The 17,684-nt window shown below is 36.3% G+C and overlaps 1 protein-coding gene across 1 annotated transcript; it reads right to left on the minus strand.

The window, feature by feature from the left end:
• Positions 1-2,230: 2,230 nt before the first annotated feature.
• On the minus strand, positions 2,231-16,579 carry LOC114541192 (EGF-containing fibulin-like extracellular matrix protein 1). Its single transcript, XM_028561177.1, has 4 exons — positions 16,392-16,579; positions 15,181-15,279; positions 14,578-14,700; positions 2,231-2,319 (listed from the first exon to the last, which is right to left on the minus strand). The coding sequence occupies exons 1-4, from the start codon at positions 16,555-16,557 to the stop codon at positions 2,231-2,233; spliced, it is 477 nt and encodes a 158-aa protein (XP_028416978.1). The 5' UTR covers positions 16,558-16,579.
• Between the last annotated feature and the right edge of the window lie 1,105 nt (positions 16,580-17,684).

Consider the following 17,684-nt stretch of genomic DNA (forward strand, 5'->3'; position numbering starts at 1 on the left):
TCTTTTTGCAAAAACGCATAATACGCACCATCAGGTTCTTCCAAGCACCAGAATTCTCAATGGAACATGAATGAAACATTGAATTTAGATATTTAAAACTCCTGTTAAAACATTAAGTTCAAAACATGACATATTTGATTAATAGTTCGACCCTTAAACAAAAAAGACACGCATGTCAACCATATAATTAACAATAGACAAGATCTAGAAGTATATGGTTTAAAGATAAACGCAACAATTAACACCTAAAACGAAACGTTTCATGGTTGCTTTCCGTTTCCCGTGGGACAATCCAATTCATATGTTATTAGACAAGAGATACACAAAATCCGGTATATAAATAGCCTGATTTATACTAGAGACGGTTAAGACGAAGTGTGTGCAAACACTTGCTAACAGGGGATCACTCCTCACGCGAGTTATATCCCCACTAAAATTATACTTCATTCAGCAGTCCTAACATTTGAAATTCCTGTTGAAGTAATTCAGATAATTTTTACTGTGACATTCGTAACTGGATAGAAAAATAAGGACACGAGGATAACAAGAAATGTTGACAAGGAAGAAGATTGAATAACTAATCACGCACGGAAAATACGTACCCAGACACATCGTTCCATTGGAAGAGAAACCTTTCTTACATACACATTTGTAAGAACCTGGGGTGTTTTTGCACGAGATTAAGAAGGCTGGATTGCACGGGGATGACAAACATTCATCATTATCTAAATGAAATGGTTAAAGGAAAATATATTAATAAACACCAAACTGGATTGAATGAATGATAAATATACTGCCTGCCTAAATATTATGCTATCGCACGGGATATTTGCAATATTAGACTACAGTTCTTAAATGTTTGCTTTCGGATCGGCTTTCTCTCTTCGAGTCTTCGTCTGTTCTGTCTTCTTCGTCTGTTCTGTATTGTTGTGCTTCTTCAACCTTTCATATGTCTTTTATTCCGTTTGTCCACTGAAACACTGAAGTTTCTGGAGTTGTGCACGCCCTTGCGTGTACATGCGCCGAACTTTACACAGCCAAAGAGCGTTGTAGGTTAGAGATGTAGGTTGGCCTTAGAAGCTCGCTCCAGTTCTCATATCTTGTTTATTCAAGGCCTTGACGCACTTTTCGAGTTTGTCTTTTGCTTTATCGATCAATAATTAAAAATGTTCTCAACTGAAAATATTTATCATCAACAACTAGCAAAATTTTCAAATAGTACTTTGTGAACAATATCTTTCAACTTAAACTATTTTCATTCTTGCTTTTATCGAATTAAACTTTTTGTGACGTTAATGCTTAAAATGCTAGACCGCGCAGGATATAAAACACAATTGATTGACATAAGAGCTTACATTTGCCTACAGCATGCGCATTTTTTTAAATTTGACAGTTGAGCTTATATAGTAACTACACTTTGGACGTCATTCTTTAATTGGCATAGCAATTTTGAAAATTTTGGAAAACATTTTTTAAACATTTTCCGAAAGCCTAAATCATGAAATAGAGCAAGTTGTGTCAGTGCTCTAATTTTCCAACTGATAGATCACAATGTCATATTTAAAAACCCCAAGCTAAGACAATTAAGATTCATTTCCAATTAAAGTGCCTATATCACTTGTGGGATCTTTACGGATTTGAATAGGGCTTGAAAAATTTGTTTATAAGTTCTACAACCTTTTTTGATATAATTAAATAGTTTCGAAAATACGTCGGTTAGGGGGACTGGGACTCAGGAATGATTTGCAAACACGCCGTCTTTTATAATGTAAACATGAAGAGTTTCACTAGCGATATAGTTTGCGCTTTTCAAAAAAAAATGCAGGAACGGTGCGTTGTGTATAGCTGTAGCAACCGGGCGAGTTTTTCTCAAAATGTTTTACGTTATTGGAAGATCGAAGTAAAATTACAATTGATTATATTATGTTTGACAAGAACTCGTTTCCTGAGTCCCAGGCCTCGAGCACGACGGAAATTTAGGCAAATCGTCATGTTTAGATGTAAATATTTTCGAAACTATTTAATTATATTAAAAATGATTGTAGAACTTATAAACTAATTTTCCAAGCTCTATTCAAACCGTAAAGATCCCACAAGTGATATAGGAACTTTAACCGCAAACAGGAATGTCGATGGGATCATAAATTAAATATTTTCAGGAATGATAAAAATATAAATATTACTAACCGACACATTCACCAGCATCTGAATGGAACCCCTTTACACATCCTCATTTGCAAGAACCTGGTGTGTTAATACACTTTTCTTTTCTTGAACTTAGACAGTTACACTGCGGGTATGAATTACATTCATCAATATCTATACAATACGATGAAAAATCATATCAATACTTTGTTTCAATGAAATAGGTTCAGTACTAACGTATAGTATAAAAGGTCAAGCATGCATGCAACGTAAATATTATATGTGAAACGTTGCACATTCAATATTTCTAAAAACTCCTTAATTGTCATGTCTCATTGTCAAGAAGCACAGCTTCTTTTCATGATAGGTTACTTTTTAATTAGGTTCGACATTTTTGTTGAAGAAACTAATATTTGACAGGAAATATTTGTGCTCAAGACTCAAGAGTCACGAGCCGCCGCTGTTTCGCAGACTGACTTTTTAATTGCCCAAACATTATTTTGCTGCAGAACGCCTTTATAATTATTAAAATGGGAATTTCTGAAAAGAAACTAATTCTGTGAAGTAACTAAATTAAAGACTGGAAAGGAAAGGGGGAAAGAACTGTTCGAACGAAAGTATAAAAAAATGTGTTAAAGCGCGGTTTATTTCAACATTTTCAAGCTCCGATACGGCCGCATGAGCAGAATGTAAAAAACGAATGTAATGGAAAACATGCTTTAAGATCTGCGCCATCAATAACGACGACGACTCCAGCTGATGATGAGTAAATTAAATATTTAAAGACTAAAGTTCCATGTGAGTTTTTGACGTACGGCGTCTTCGACGCGGCAAGCTAGTCACAGACTCTGGTGATCGCGGTTTTGTTTCTTGACTTTCTTGGAGGATGGTGACTGACTGTGGTAGATTTGGAAACTGCAGCCAGACATAAATTAGACTTTTCAACCAGCATAAAAGTAGGGCATCTGTTAACGATGTCACTACTGAGACCCCGACTAAAATAACGCCACGACACCCCGACTAAATAACGATTACCCCGACTATAACGCAACTTCTGTTGCAATTATTTAATAATTTATAGACCTTTAGCAGGGGATTCGATAAAATATTAACCTTTTAGGCAATTAACGAGGGCTAAGGCTAAGCCCACTGATATATTTTCCAGATAATCATTTTTCCAGATCACATGCAGCGGTGTGAAAGCTAGCTGTTTTAAATCCTCGTGTGACGAATTTTAATCCGTCTGTGTGGGTGTCGGCAAATATATCTTCATATACAGAATTTCAGCATATATATTTTTATGTTTTCTTACAAAGAACTAAGACTAAAACTATTAAAGTGCCTATATCACTTGTGGGATCTTTACAGATTTGAATAGGGCTTGAAAAATTTGTTTAGAAGTTCTACAACCTTTTTTGATATAATTAGATAGTTTCGAAAATACGTCGGTTGGGGGGACTGGGACTCAGGAATGATTTGCAAACACGCCGTCTTTTATAATGTAAACATGAAGAGTTTCACTGCCGATATAGTTTGCGCTTTTCAAGAAAAAAAATGCGGGAATGGTGCGTTGTGTAACTGGGCGAGTTTTTCTCAAAATATTTTACGTTATTGAAAGATCGAAGTAAAATTACAATTGATTATATTATGTTTGACAAGAACTCGCTTCCTGAGTCCCAGGTTCCCGAGCACGACGGAAATTTAGGCAAATCGTCATGTTTAGATGTAAATATTTTCGAAACTATTTAACTATATCAAAAAGAGTTGTAGAACTTATAAACTAATTTTTCAAGCTCTATTCAAATCCGTAAAGATCCCACAAGTGATATAGGCACTTTAAAGTATAATTGCTATTAAAGTTTCTCAAGCTACGGTACACTTGCTTTCTTCGGCGAATTGTTCCTTTCTTGTGGTTTCTGCAACTATAGCTGCGATAATCCCGATGTCAGAGCTCTCCCGATAACTTCGCTTACACGTTTACAACTTAATGTCTTGCTCAAGTCACTGAAGACTATAACAGAGCATTTGATCATTGAAGATCTACCATTTGATCATTAAAGATCCATGTAATGTAAAGTGCGACGCTTCACGTAATAAAATTCGTACGCTTTAGTTTATCGAGTATATTTCAGCGTGTAGACCACTCCTTAATCGATTCTACTTCAACATAAGTTCTGCTTCGTTCTGCCTCAGTGTTCACTGATGATTACCCTTTATTCCCTCGTAGCTTGATTATAAATTCTATACGTATAATCTCGTAGCTTGATTACATATTCTATATGTACAATAATTTATTATTCTACTGGCTCCCATGCAGGGCTGCACCTCGTAGATGTGATTTAACCATTAAATTTTAGTTATAACGGCACGGTGAATAACACACCATTCTGTCCATTTAACACAAACTAATACTCTCCTGAAATTTAACTTTAACAAGACGCCTGTTCTGACGTTAACTCCGGCGTGCGTGCCGCGCAAGTGCCGGTCTTTAATATAAAACCTCCGAACAAAAACTATACAGCTCATGCTCATTTAGATGCCTTAATTGCGAACCTAAATGTCGTTCAATCGCGAAATTCAGTACTTTAAAAAGTATAGAAGTTCAATTGTTAAAGATATAAATAAACCGCATAATACGTTCACTTTGTCTTTGGAATTAGCGATAATATAGTTATATTAAATCATCAATCCTGTGCAAACTGCGACGTGTCAACGCGCCCATACACGACCACATCTGGTTAAACCGTGGCGGCGAAATAGCAGCGATATTATTAAAATAGGACCAGAATCTACATGTAATCAATATATTCTTACCCCAATTCAATCTAAACTAAATCGAACAGCATCAAAAGAACGGTTTATTTGTTCCTCTTGGAGGAATTGTCGTATCATGCGAGCGAAATCAAATCGCGCATGGGAAAATTAGCCAAAGCTGTGCACCACAACTCTTGGGAGACAAAACTGTGACGTAGATAAATACGGTCACATACACATTTCAAATACTAGTATATTTCGCTCCAAAACACACTTGAAACGAAAAAAACAAAAACAAAAACAAAACAAAAAATAGAGGCGAATTTTCAACTCCGTCGCTGACGCCTGAGTAATTACATAGACTACTGTGTGTGTTCGTGGTAGTCGTTCCTGGAGAACTTTAAACATTCCTTCAACTACAGATATCTCGTTGTCGGAATGGAACTCTAATATTAGATAAAGTAGTTTTCTCTAGTTTATATTTATATTAAGTTTATATGCGTAATTTTATATCTTTCCTCTTGTATTGTGCATGCATTATAAAAAGTATATGATATCGATTTATTATGTATTTATAGTAATGTTCGAATAAATTTTATTATTAATACTATTAATAGGGTTTAAGTCACATTAAACTATCCAGCCATGCTAGTGGTCGCCGCATAAAAAAAAAAAAAAAAAAAAAAAAAAATTACATAGACTACTCCATTTTAGTGTACGGGTTAAATATTTTCACACAACACTAATAGAAACTAGAAATACATGCATGCAGCAACCCCTCGCCTCGGTTAAACGAAATTAGTTAATGATCGTTAGAAATTTTATGTGGTTTGAGGGTTTTGGAGGGTACATGGTATCTGATGGTATGTGAGAAATAGAAATTGAGAAAAGTATGGAAATATTTTTCTGCACGTGGAAACACTGTAGTCATAGCAACTCGCAACGGCCGTATATTTTTAAAGAATCAAAGTTTACCCTCATATCATAGGTAGCCCAACACTCGTGGTCCGCGCGCGTACACGCTACTCAGTGATTAGCATATATTAATTTATCCTAAGGTTGGCAACTTTATCACCAATTATCAATAATATATCACATACATACATGTCAAATTTCGATAAAAACTGAAAAACTACCACAAAATACTGCAAAATTAATAAATATAAATGAACTTGGATATATTTTCTAAATTTCGACATAGTTTTTAGCTTCAAAATGTATTGGGAAATACGGAAATTTGTTCATTTAAAATAACGTTTTTGAAAATATATTGTCGAAATTTTCTTGTCGATAGGCGGGATCCAATTTACTCTACATTACGTCACCTTCGGAGTCAATCGGAGAAATCCCGAGTCAATCCTATTGGCTGTTTCTCTCATGGAGCAATCTTCGGAAATTTTCCGACTTTTCAGCAGCCAATAGGATTGACTCGGGATTTCTCCGATTGACTCCGAAGGTGACGTAATGTAGAGCAAATTGGATCCCGCCTATCGACAAGAAAATTTCGACAATATATTTTCAAAAACTTTATTTTAAATGAACAAATTTCCGTATTTCCCAATACATTTTGAAGCTAAAAACTATGTCGAAATTTAGAAAATATATCCAAGTTCATTTATATTTATTAATTTTGCAGTATTTTGTGGTAGTTTTTCAGTTTTTATCGAAATTTGACATGTATGTATGTGATATATTATTGATAATTGGTGATAAAGTTGCCAACCTTAGGATAAATTAATATATGCTAATCACTGAGTAGCGTGTACGAGCGCGGACCACGAGTGTTGGGCTACCTATGCTCATATATTTGTGAAAAAAATGGCTAAAATACGACAAGATTCTTACCTTTTTCTGGAAGTTAAGTTACTCATCTATTATCAGTGTTATGGTAAATTATTTTAATTATTAAATGCCATGAAATATAACATCATACGTCTCATAAAACGCTTCGACTGGTTTTTGTACGGGAATGTTTTGATTTTGTTTTCTTTTTGTCATTATGAAAACGGAGTTTATAAATAAAATTATAATGTCGTTTATCACATAACACATTGAGATTTATAGTGAAAAAAATTTGAGTATATTAAAGTTGTGTTTGCCACAAAAGAATTACTTTTTAAAGCTGTGCCCGTCTGCCGGATGAAATATTATCAAGTGTAAAATATTCCGAGTTCATTATACACGGTGAATTTGGTCGAAAATTTGATCTTGTTATTTGTTAAATCGTGAAAAGTCCTGACATCATTCGAGTTTCCCTCTAATTTAGTAAAAATACATATATTCCATATATATATAAAAATATAAATTTGTAAATTTCATCAAAATTTTGCTAAATGAGAGTTATTACTCCGGCGTCAGCGACGGAGTTGAAAATTCGCCTCGGTTTTGTTTTGTTTTTGTTTTTTTTTTATTATTTTTCGTCGTCGCAAGTCTGAAATGGCGCGAACCATTCTAGTATTTGAAATGTGTATGTAACCGTATTTATCTACGTCCCAGTCTTATCTCCCAAGAGTTGTGGTGCACAGCTTTGGCTAATTTGCCGATGCGCGATTCGATTTCGCTCGCATGATACGGCAATTCCTTTAAGAGGAACAAATATACCGTTGTTTTAATGTTGTTCGTTTAAGTTTAGATTGAATTGGGGTAAGAATATATTTAATACATGTAGATTCTGGTCCTATTTTATTAATATCGCTGCTATTTCGCGTTTAACAAGATGATGTGGTCGTGTATGGGCGCGTTGACACGTCGTAGTTTGCACAGGATTGAAAATATAATATATAAGCGCCTATTCCAAAAGCAAAGTGTAAGACAAAGCGAATGTATCATGCGGTTTATTTACATTTTTGAACAATTGAACTTCTATACTTTTTAAAGTACGATGTGCTTCTGAATTTCGCAATCGAACATTTAGGTTCGTAAGGCATCTAAATGCGAATATGAACTGTATTGTTTTTGTTCAGAAGCTAGCTCTATATTGAAGACTGGCACGTGCGCCGGAGTTAACGCCAGAACAGGCGTCTTGTTCATTGACGTTTGAAAATACAAATTTTTGTCTCGACCAATCAAGAGCTTAGTAGTTCACACTGGCGCATGCGTACAACGTAGAAGACCGTCCATGGCGTGAGGTCCATTGCATAATGGCGGACGACTTTGATTTCGCATTTGCATATCGTGGGTATAAATATCCGAGCGGAATTAGTACCCTCGCACGGTGCTCCGCACCGGCTCGGGGATAATTATATCCCATCCCTGGTAACAAGGAGGAATTTTGTTTTTGAACTAATCCGCACATTTGTTTACATTTTTTAGGCTAAGCCACTCAGAATTCCTAAATTTTTAATACTCCATGTAAAATTGGAAATGATGTAACTTTTTATCGGAAGTTGTCAAGATTTATGCATTTTGATTGGCTTAAGGAAAATGTAAACAAATTTTCTGATTGGTCTAAAACGAAAATCCCCTTTGTTATTTTTGTTGAAATTTCTATACATTGACAGTATAATTCTTCCAATTTTAACAGGAATCTACTCCCCACATATATCGATTTCCTTTTAAAAAATTGGCGTCTTCATGAACCATGCAAACTGCTTACTACAATACATACATCATCCTACATCCCGCAGTGATTCTCGTGCTGGAAGAGGATTTTTAATTAGCGCTTAGTTCATGTCTAAGGGAGGGGTGACAAATTCCAAATTCAATATGCCAGTTCTGCTATTTTTGGCACTTGTCACAGTCTAGGAGGCTTTGTACTGCGGCTAAAAATCGCGGTTCACACAAACTAAATAGTAAATTAGTTAATACTAAATAGTAAAGTTTCAGAATCATCACAAGTTCTGCTGACATTCAATACAGACACTCAAAGGCCTGTCCTAACCAACTTCCGAATTTGGTGGTTGCAATAACATTAACGACACAGGGAAAATAACAATAATGACACAGGCTATTTCACATTCACAGATGGAACGCTGAACCTGGCTTCTTCATAAGGATTCTTTGCCGTACAACAGCAACGGTAAACCTGATATATCAGTGATTTCCCATAACCTGTTCAAAGAACCACCAGTACATCCGAGCCAAAAAACAATTTTTGCAAACAAATTACTTGCTTTGGTTTTAAGATAACATTAGAATATACACTATTTCTAATAGCGAAATGTAAACAAGCCAGGAATATCAAAAGTTTAGATCCTCTTTCCATTTTATCTATTGTTTTATCTTATATTGCGTCGAAACCGGCTATTTTGCGCTCGATCTTCACTCTTCAGAAACATGTTGTTTTAACCGGAAGGGACTTTTGCGCTACTTGTGTTCTACCCCTCCCCACATGGGATAAACCTAACGAAAGAATCACATGGCAGGCCTTGACCAGGATCTTTGCTACAGCGTGGGCCGTAGAGCGTAGGTAAAATGGGGGACATTTTGACAACTTTTTGTCAAGGAAGCGGCTTCTGATTTGTTCATATTTATACACAGCTGGACTTATAACAAGAAATCTAGTCCCAAGTTCGAGGCACTGGCTGGTAATTGAAAGTTGAAAAACGTATTTTCTGGACATTCAATATCAAGTCAGGCAACAACAGAGTGAGTTCACCATACTATTATTCTTTTTGCTCCTTTTCAGTTTCAACTTGAGAACCAGTAGAATATTTTCCATGTATAAAACGGCGTGAACAACAACAACTCGTTGAAGCCCTAAGCACTGAAAAGCACATAATCATTTATGTTTGTCAAACGAAACAACTGGCGATATCTCTACAGATAGGGTAGCGTTTAATTCATATCTGAACTCACAGAACCACTCAGAAATATTCCAAGATGATTTCGAATTTGTACTACTTTCCCTTGTGTTTGTTTGTGTTACCGCGGTTAAAATATAAACAAATCGATAACAGTAAACAACTTGTTTTACTTTTATTAGAATTTTTAAAAGGAAACCTTTCGAAACCTTTCGCTTATCGTATTTTTGCATAAAGCGTGCGTTCTTTCTCAAAAGTATCAGAATCACGTGATTGTCCATATTTGGCAATTACCGGAAGTAATGTTAAAACTAAATTATAAAACTAAACTATAAAACTGACTAAATTAGGGGGGTATATTTCCATACACCTAACATTTGGAACTCGATTTATTCCAACCAAGCAAATTTTTATCAAACCCATTTCCTAATTCTAGCCTCAATAATAGCCGCAAAAACATTTCATAGCAATCTTAACTTCATGTTTCCCGAGTAAACGCACAAATTTTTTGCTGATATTTCAATTTCTGCATTTCTCCAGCCTCGCACTGCTTCGAACATAAATAAACTCTTGGTCCTTTCGAAAATGTAGTTAGCATGTCTGTCATGGGCAATACCAAATTATGCATAGCTTAAGTAAATATCAATGTTAGTCTTCGTTTGGACACTTGCGTGAGTAAAAACGGCAGGAATGGTGATACAGATTGTAGTGAATAAATAATTCATGTAATGGTGGAGGTCTTATTTAATAATTAGCTAGTGCGAAATTGGCAGTGTGGATCATGTATAAGCTTAAAAGTTGCTTTTTGTTACTTAAAAAAAGGTGGGTCGAAACCAGAACAGTTGCTCAAAATTTAAAACGTTGTTCAAAAGTTGACGAACACAATCTGTAGAGGCCTATATTTATTTATTGGTGAAATTAAAACGACATGCAACATGAAGTATTACTTGAAAACTACGGGACAAATGATTTAATCATTGAAATATAAGTTTGCAGATAATGAATTATTTCTCTTGGGGACCGGTCATTATTAATGGCCGGGGGTGGGACACACAACACCGAGTTTGCTTATATACAACATCACAAAAAAGTGGTAAACAAGTATACATGTCAATGTTCCACCAAATCGAAAACCGTATAAATTACACACTGATATTAACTGGTCGAGAAGCACGTTTACTGTATGTTGAGCATTATAATAGCAATTTGGCAAGAAGAGATTTAAGCAAACATCAAGCATTATCTGTTCATGTGCATCTTTGAGGAGCATCATCGAATAATTAAATAATTATTAAACATACTGAACCGAAAAAGAAAAACTCTATTTTAATATCATAAACATTCCAATTGTTAATTCTGTTCAAATATACAATGAAAGTTATAAATCCAGGTAGAGTGTGCAATAATAACTTATACTTTCGTTTGATTTTATATGTCCGTTTTCAATCACAATATTAAAAGACAAACTCAGCGCGCCAAGAGTTGTATTTCCACAAGCAGAGCTGTGTTTAATATGCCGAGTGTTATGTAAATCAATATGCAGATTTGGGGAAAGCGGAAACTTGACCCGATCTTACATCATCGGAATTTATCGGAATTATAATGAATATCATGTCTAATCCCCAGTTGTCTCTCAAATTCCTGTAAATCACATCATTCACATGTCACTTTTTTGTTTTGAATGAGAATCTAGTGAATATTCGAGATGGCTGAGAATTTAACGTTCGAAAATTTTATGTCTTCATTGAAATTTACTGAGGAAAACCTGCAGCGTTTTAAAGACACTGGCTTTGACGATGTGGAGTTGATCAAGACCATGGATGCTGAAGAGAAACAACAAATGTTTGATATTGTTGGCTTGTCCAAGAAACCTGGTCATTTGTTGAAATTCAAGAAAGCTCTTTCTAGTTTTGAAAAACCATCGATTGACATCGTTGGAGGCACGAATGATATAAATATGAATACAACACCAACGACGACCAAGCCGACTTGTGTTAAACGAGGAAAGGCTCAATGTAGTAAGTTAATTTCTTTAATATATTACACTGTTGACTGTTTATATTGATTTTTATATGTATTAATATAGTTAACATTGAATTATTAATTAAATGATTGATCAAACAATTAAGCTGTAGTGTCAGGTTGTTTTGTTAACCATTGAGCTGCAGAACTATCCCCTTGTCTGGGAACTATCACCGCTTTGTCTTGAACTGTATCCACGCTCTTCTTAGTTATATGTCATTCTTTAACTTGTTTCTTCTCGTTTTATTTTGCCCAAAGATTATGAAACAGCAGAAACGTTTTTGAAAAAATTTAAATGACAGTTAAATTGCTAACGTTCCCATTGAAATACAAACTTTTGTCTAAGGCAATCAAAACATTGTTGATTTTTTTTACGCATATAAACTTAAATATAAACTACAGCCAACTGCTTTAGCTAATGTAAGAGTTCAACTCCGACAACAGGATATCAGTAGTTGAAGGAATGTTTACAGTTCTCCAAGAACGACTATACCACGGACAGACACAACCCTAGTTCCAAGAAGAGCAAAAGCTTTCTTCTCGCGTAACATGCAATTGGGAACGATGGAAGTACTAAAACTATTTTTCTCAGCCAGTTTGCCTGCTAGGAGCGAAAGGAAGTGACAAGTCTCCCTTCCACATCCACCGTAGCCTATAGGCACTGTTCAACAATTATTTGATTAGCTGGCGTTTTTCTCACCTTCGTTGGCGTCAAACGAGCTAAGTGTTTGGCGTCGATGTGTCGAAGCGTAAGGACTAAACACCCTGACATAAAAAATACTTTTCCCATCTCGCAGCTATGTCCACTCTTGTGTCGTCGGCTTAATTAGCTCTGAATGTAAGTACTTCGCCAGTCAAAGGAGCAAGAGTAGGTTCTGTAGAAACGTAATAGGCCAGGTCGTCTATAGCAGAAGTGAAAAAGTCAGGGATTTCGTCATAAAACATCTTTCAGGCACAACAAGGAATGCTCAACGGTGATATATTTCCACAAGCGCAGGGAAAGGATGTAAAGCACTTCAATTGCACCGCTAACGCATGTAGATCGCGTCAAAGAACTCTCGATTCAATGTGCAACACCAGCTTGTTTTGGACATGTCGATGATTAACTATCTCACGGCGCAAATCGTAGGTGGATGCTCCATTTTCATTTTCTGGAACGTCATCATTCTGATGGATGATATTGCTTGAGAGATTTTGACAGATGGTCCTTGAGTTCTTCATACCTACAACAGTGCGTATATGGTAAATTAGTCTGTGCCGAAACCCTGATACAAATGCAGCATATGCGGCTTGGGGCTCGAATTTAGCAATTCCACTTAAAATGTAGAGTTGCTGACACAATTTACTAACTAAAGACAAAATGTACTTATCTTTTCCATCTTCAGAGCCAAGATATCCGCCAAGGAACTTATTTTCTTCAGTTGTTATACGAACACCAGTTCCAGTTCACAATCAACCAGGATTTATCAGCAGCACGCGGACCAAGGCGAGGACCATAAATAGCAATGTCCTCCCAGGAGGAACGCAATTGGGGAAGTCTACCAGCACCACGAAGGTCATCAGTGAAAGCAACATGTCGAACATCACTAGCTTCATCACATTTAATGAACTGCAGCAAGGGTGTAATAGCGACAGTATACAGCGGCATGGCTAATGGAACACCCTGTGTGGTACCTTCAGCAGAAGTAATTTTTTCCCACCTTGGACAAACAATCCTAACGCTGTGACATAACAGTTGAAGGTGTTAATTGCCTTGGCAGGAAAAATGTATTGAATGTTGCGTAACATCATTCTCCCGTTGAACTCGTTTGTAGCATCCATCAATAACACAGCACCCGTTTTATCGGCTGCAAAGATGTCTGACATGGCATGAACTGCCGCCTCACAGCCAGCTGGTTGTCTGGCACAAAGCTGAACATCACCTGCATTTTCCATGATTTGAGGCTTGATTGCAAAGATAATTGACTTCTCAATGACCCTACGAAACACTTCATCAATTCAGATGGGACGAACGCCTTGGTTCTTATCGAGTGGTATTAGGCGACATACTAAAAACTGCTCCAAACTTGGGGTCTGATCTGGTTCAATATTAACCTTCCGTGTGACCGTCTTGCAAGTGATCTCGCCATTAACGCAATCGCGGATCATAGATCTCTGCCAGGGCTGCATTTCTATCCACTAGCGAAGGTCTTGGAAAGTTTTTTAATGGATACCTTCCTAGAAGCAATCATAATCTTAAGCAGCTCATCAAAATTCCCTTCTTCCAATAAAGCCATGCGCCAGGAGAAGCATGATACATCATAGTCTTTGGATCTCGATTTGAATCTTTGGACTTTAGATGTCGATTTGTTACAACGTTGTTGATTACCAGCCGTTATTCGCGCATAGGCATAACTGACAAAACTGTCGAACATCGACCGTCCACGACAGGACAACTTTGGATTCCGGTATGTATCCCGGGTTCCGCGTGTAATTCCTAATCTCCAGGGGGAATTAGTACCGTCGCACAATGCCCCTCACCGGCTCGAGAACCGGGGGCCGGTTGTATAAAATACTTTAAACAACATTTTATATAGTTAAATCCTACATAACTCACAAATGCACGACTCTGATTGGCCAATTCTGTCCTTAACTACAGGTAAAAGTTAACTAGTCTTTTATACAACTGGCCCCAGATGTTGTTTGCAAAAACGCGAAATTCGCACCATCAGGTTCTTTCAAGAGCCAGAAATTCTCAATAGAACATGAATGAATAGAGATATTAGTATTTAAAACCCCTTTAGATATTTAAAACTAAAATCATGCTTCATGAAGCAGTCCTAACATGGGGAATTCCTGTTAAAGTAATTCAGATAATTCAGATAATGACGAGGAAGAAGATTGAATAACTAATTTACGCACGAAAAATACGTACCAAGACACGCCGTTCCATTGGAATAGAAACCTTTCTTACATATACATTCGTAAGAACCTGGGGTGTTGTTGCACGAGATGAAAATGGCTAGATTACACGGAGATGACAAACATTCATCATTATCTAAATGAAATAGTTAAAGGAAAATAGATTAATAAACACCAAACTAGGTTGAAGGAATGATACATACATATAAAAACTTTAATGTAATTTATGATAAAATTAACTATATACATACTTAAAAGAATTCTAAATAAAACTAGATCAAAATTAACTATTCTAATCACCATGCATTTTCAAATGGACTGTTTAAACTCTTCGAAAGTCATAATGATTGTTGTTCTTCCTAATTTTTATAGAAAAGGAGTACTTCGCACGTAAAGTTAAAATCTAAAAAACTTTAAAAAACCTCTGCAGTCTTAACATTTAGTCCAAAATCGTCTACCACTTCAAGTTCTTTTCTTTAGAAAGGTGATCTAGATCCCCTTACACTCGCATGATACATCAAAATGTACAATTAATCGGTACAAAATGTACAATTAATCGGATACATGATACATACTACCTGTCTAAATACTACGCTATCGGACGCAATATACCCACCTGTGCAAGCGTGGCCACTGACATTGAAACCACTTTCACAATGACAAGTTCGTGAACCATTTATGATGGAACAGTAGCCTTGAACACATTGGCATTTTCCTGTAATTTAAAATCGGTGCGTATTCTATGGCTTCTCTGGTACATTTGAGAAAATATGCGGCGCAGTGGAGTAGACCACGCAGGCATGTGCTATATAATAGAGAGTTTTGAAACGCTAAATGACGACGACGACATGTGCGACACTGGTTCTCGAACTCCTAATAGCTCCTAAGCCTGTCCTCATTCGCATTTACAAATTCTGCGACACAAAGAAGGTTTTTTTTCGCACTAAACAAGGGTGAATAATGTTAGCCAATCAGTGCGTTTGTTTACATTTTTCGTTCTTGACTAATCAACAGGGACCAAAAACAATAACCAATCAACGCGTTTGTTGACATTTGCGGTGCTAGACCAATCAGAATGCGGCAATGGCGGCAATGGCGGCAATAGCGACAATGTTAACAGAAGGCGTGGTGAAAATAGCGCCTTCTTTTTCGAGCCCCTATATCTCCTTTCCAGGTGATCTCTTGCTCATATTTCAACCAATCAGCGTTCAGAACGTTTGTAAAAATAAAAATCCATTGTGCAGTATTTAATCGATTATATCTTTTGTTATTCTTGATGGAACCATTCGAAATTTTGTGTTCATGTTTAATTATAAGAGCTATAGCTCTGATATAAATTTGAAACCGAAATAAAGTATATTTCATGAGATATTTTAAAAGTTGTTTTAACGAAGAAATAGATTTTCATATGACAACTAGTGCTAGTCCTCTCCCGCCATATCAGATCACCTGGCTCTAAGAGGCAAATGGCGCCAATTCGAATTACACCAAATTTCTAGGGGTTCAAGTGACCCGTCGCAACCAGGTAATAAAACCCTGAGTACGAGGTTGCATTGTCAGATGTTTTGCCTCACACAAGCAGCTATAACTCAGATTTATTATAATAAATTTAAATTGTTGAACAAAAATCAAAAATCAAAATAAATTGAGGGGTTTTATTTTAATAAAAGCTATATATGAAACTGCAAAATTCTGCGTGTGTGAGCGCAAGAAAATTATTTTTTTCGACGGAAGATTAATTATAATTTCTGTTGGGTAGTTTCCTTACAAAAGCGAATTGAAGAAGTCAAGCTTACACTGAACATTTACCAGAATGTATGAACTTACCTTCCGGTTGTCGATCTTTGTCTACGACCAGAAGATCTCTCACGTCGAAGCCTTTTGGTAACGGAATATAGCGAGATATATCTCTGCTGGTGACATTCATTTTTAAGACAATGGGTGAAATTCTTTCTTTCCAGTAAAGAAAATCTCCAATAACGTCCACTAACATCCATTCTCTAAGAACAGGTGAACCAAAATTAGTTGTGTCAATTGTGTGATTGCTGTTAAGGCCATCGTAATCCATTTCAATTAGGACTTTAACTGTTTCCAATCCGTCGTATGCATATATTCGCTTCCTGTTGCAATGCAGAGCCAGATAGCCATATTGCGTTCTGAAAACATATATTTGTTTTTCTTTTTTAGTAGCCAAGTGTCTTCGCATTACCATTCCTCCACCATACGCAATCCAAAAAAGATATCTACAGTGAACAACAATACAAAATTGTAATTATTATAAAAATTGGTTCAAAGTCAGAGGTAGCTGACAAGAGCAAGTGTGGTTATTGTGTATATATGATGGTAATGCCTTAAATAGGTGAGGGCAAATCAATTATGATTTTTGGCACTTCGGTCGATGTAGGTGAATTTACGTACATCGAGTAAATTGCAAAATATCATAATTGATTTACCCTCACCTATTTCCGGCATTACCATTATATATACATATTAACCACGCTTGCTCTTGTCAGCTACTTCTGTAGCTCAGTGGCAAGAGCATTGCACCGGCATTGCAGGGGAGATAGCTGAAGGGCAGATAGCTGACTCTTTTTTGTAGGATATATTGTCATTGCAAACGTACCGTATGTTAACACATAACCATTCAGCGATCGGCTTATATAATTAGCCAATCAGCGATAAATTTATAACGCGCTCACACCACAACCTAAAGCATGCAGAAAATATAAACATACAGTCATATACTAGTGACTCGTTATTGAAATTTTGGCTTCAAAAAATCCTGTTGAACATGGAAACTTATCCTCGTGAGGTAAGATCAAAACAATCTCTTCGGAGGTCAAAAATCAGAACAATCTCTTCTGAGACGATTAACGAAATTTAAAGAAATTCACTAGCGAACCATTATACATTTATATTGTATAGATAGCAGCTGTGTTCGGTCCTACTAAAGACCGCCCGAGACTTAAAAAAAACGCCCGACTGAAACTGAAGCGATTGTAATACTTGTAACATCGCAGCATTGCAGTCATTCAATTTATGTTTAATATTGGTAAATATGAAACGTGCTAAGAACCGGTCAACCATTCACTATAGCTAGTACAGATTGGCAGGCTGAAT

This window comes from Dendronephthya gigantea, unplaced genomic scaffold, assembly GCF_004324835.1.
Source record: "Dendronephthya gigantea isolate DGI-Jeju-01 unplaced genomic scaffold, DenGig_1.0 000273F, whole genome shotgun sequence".
NCBI lineage: Eukaryota > Metazoa > Cnidaria > Anthozoa > Malacalcyonacea > Nephtheidae > Dendronephthya > Dendronephthya gigantea.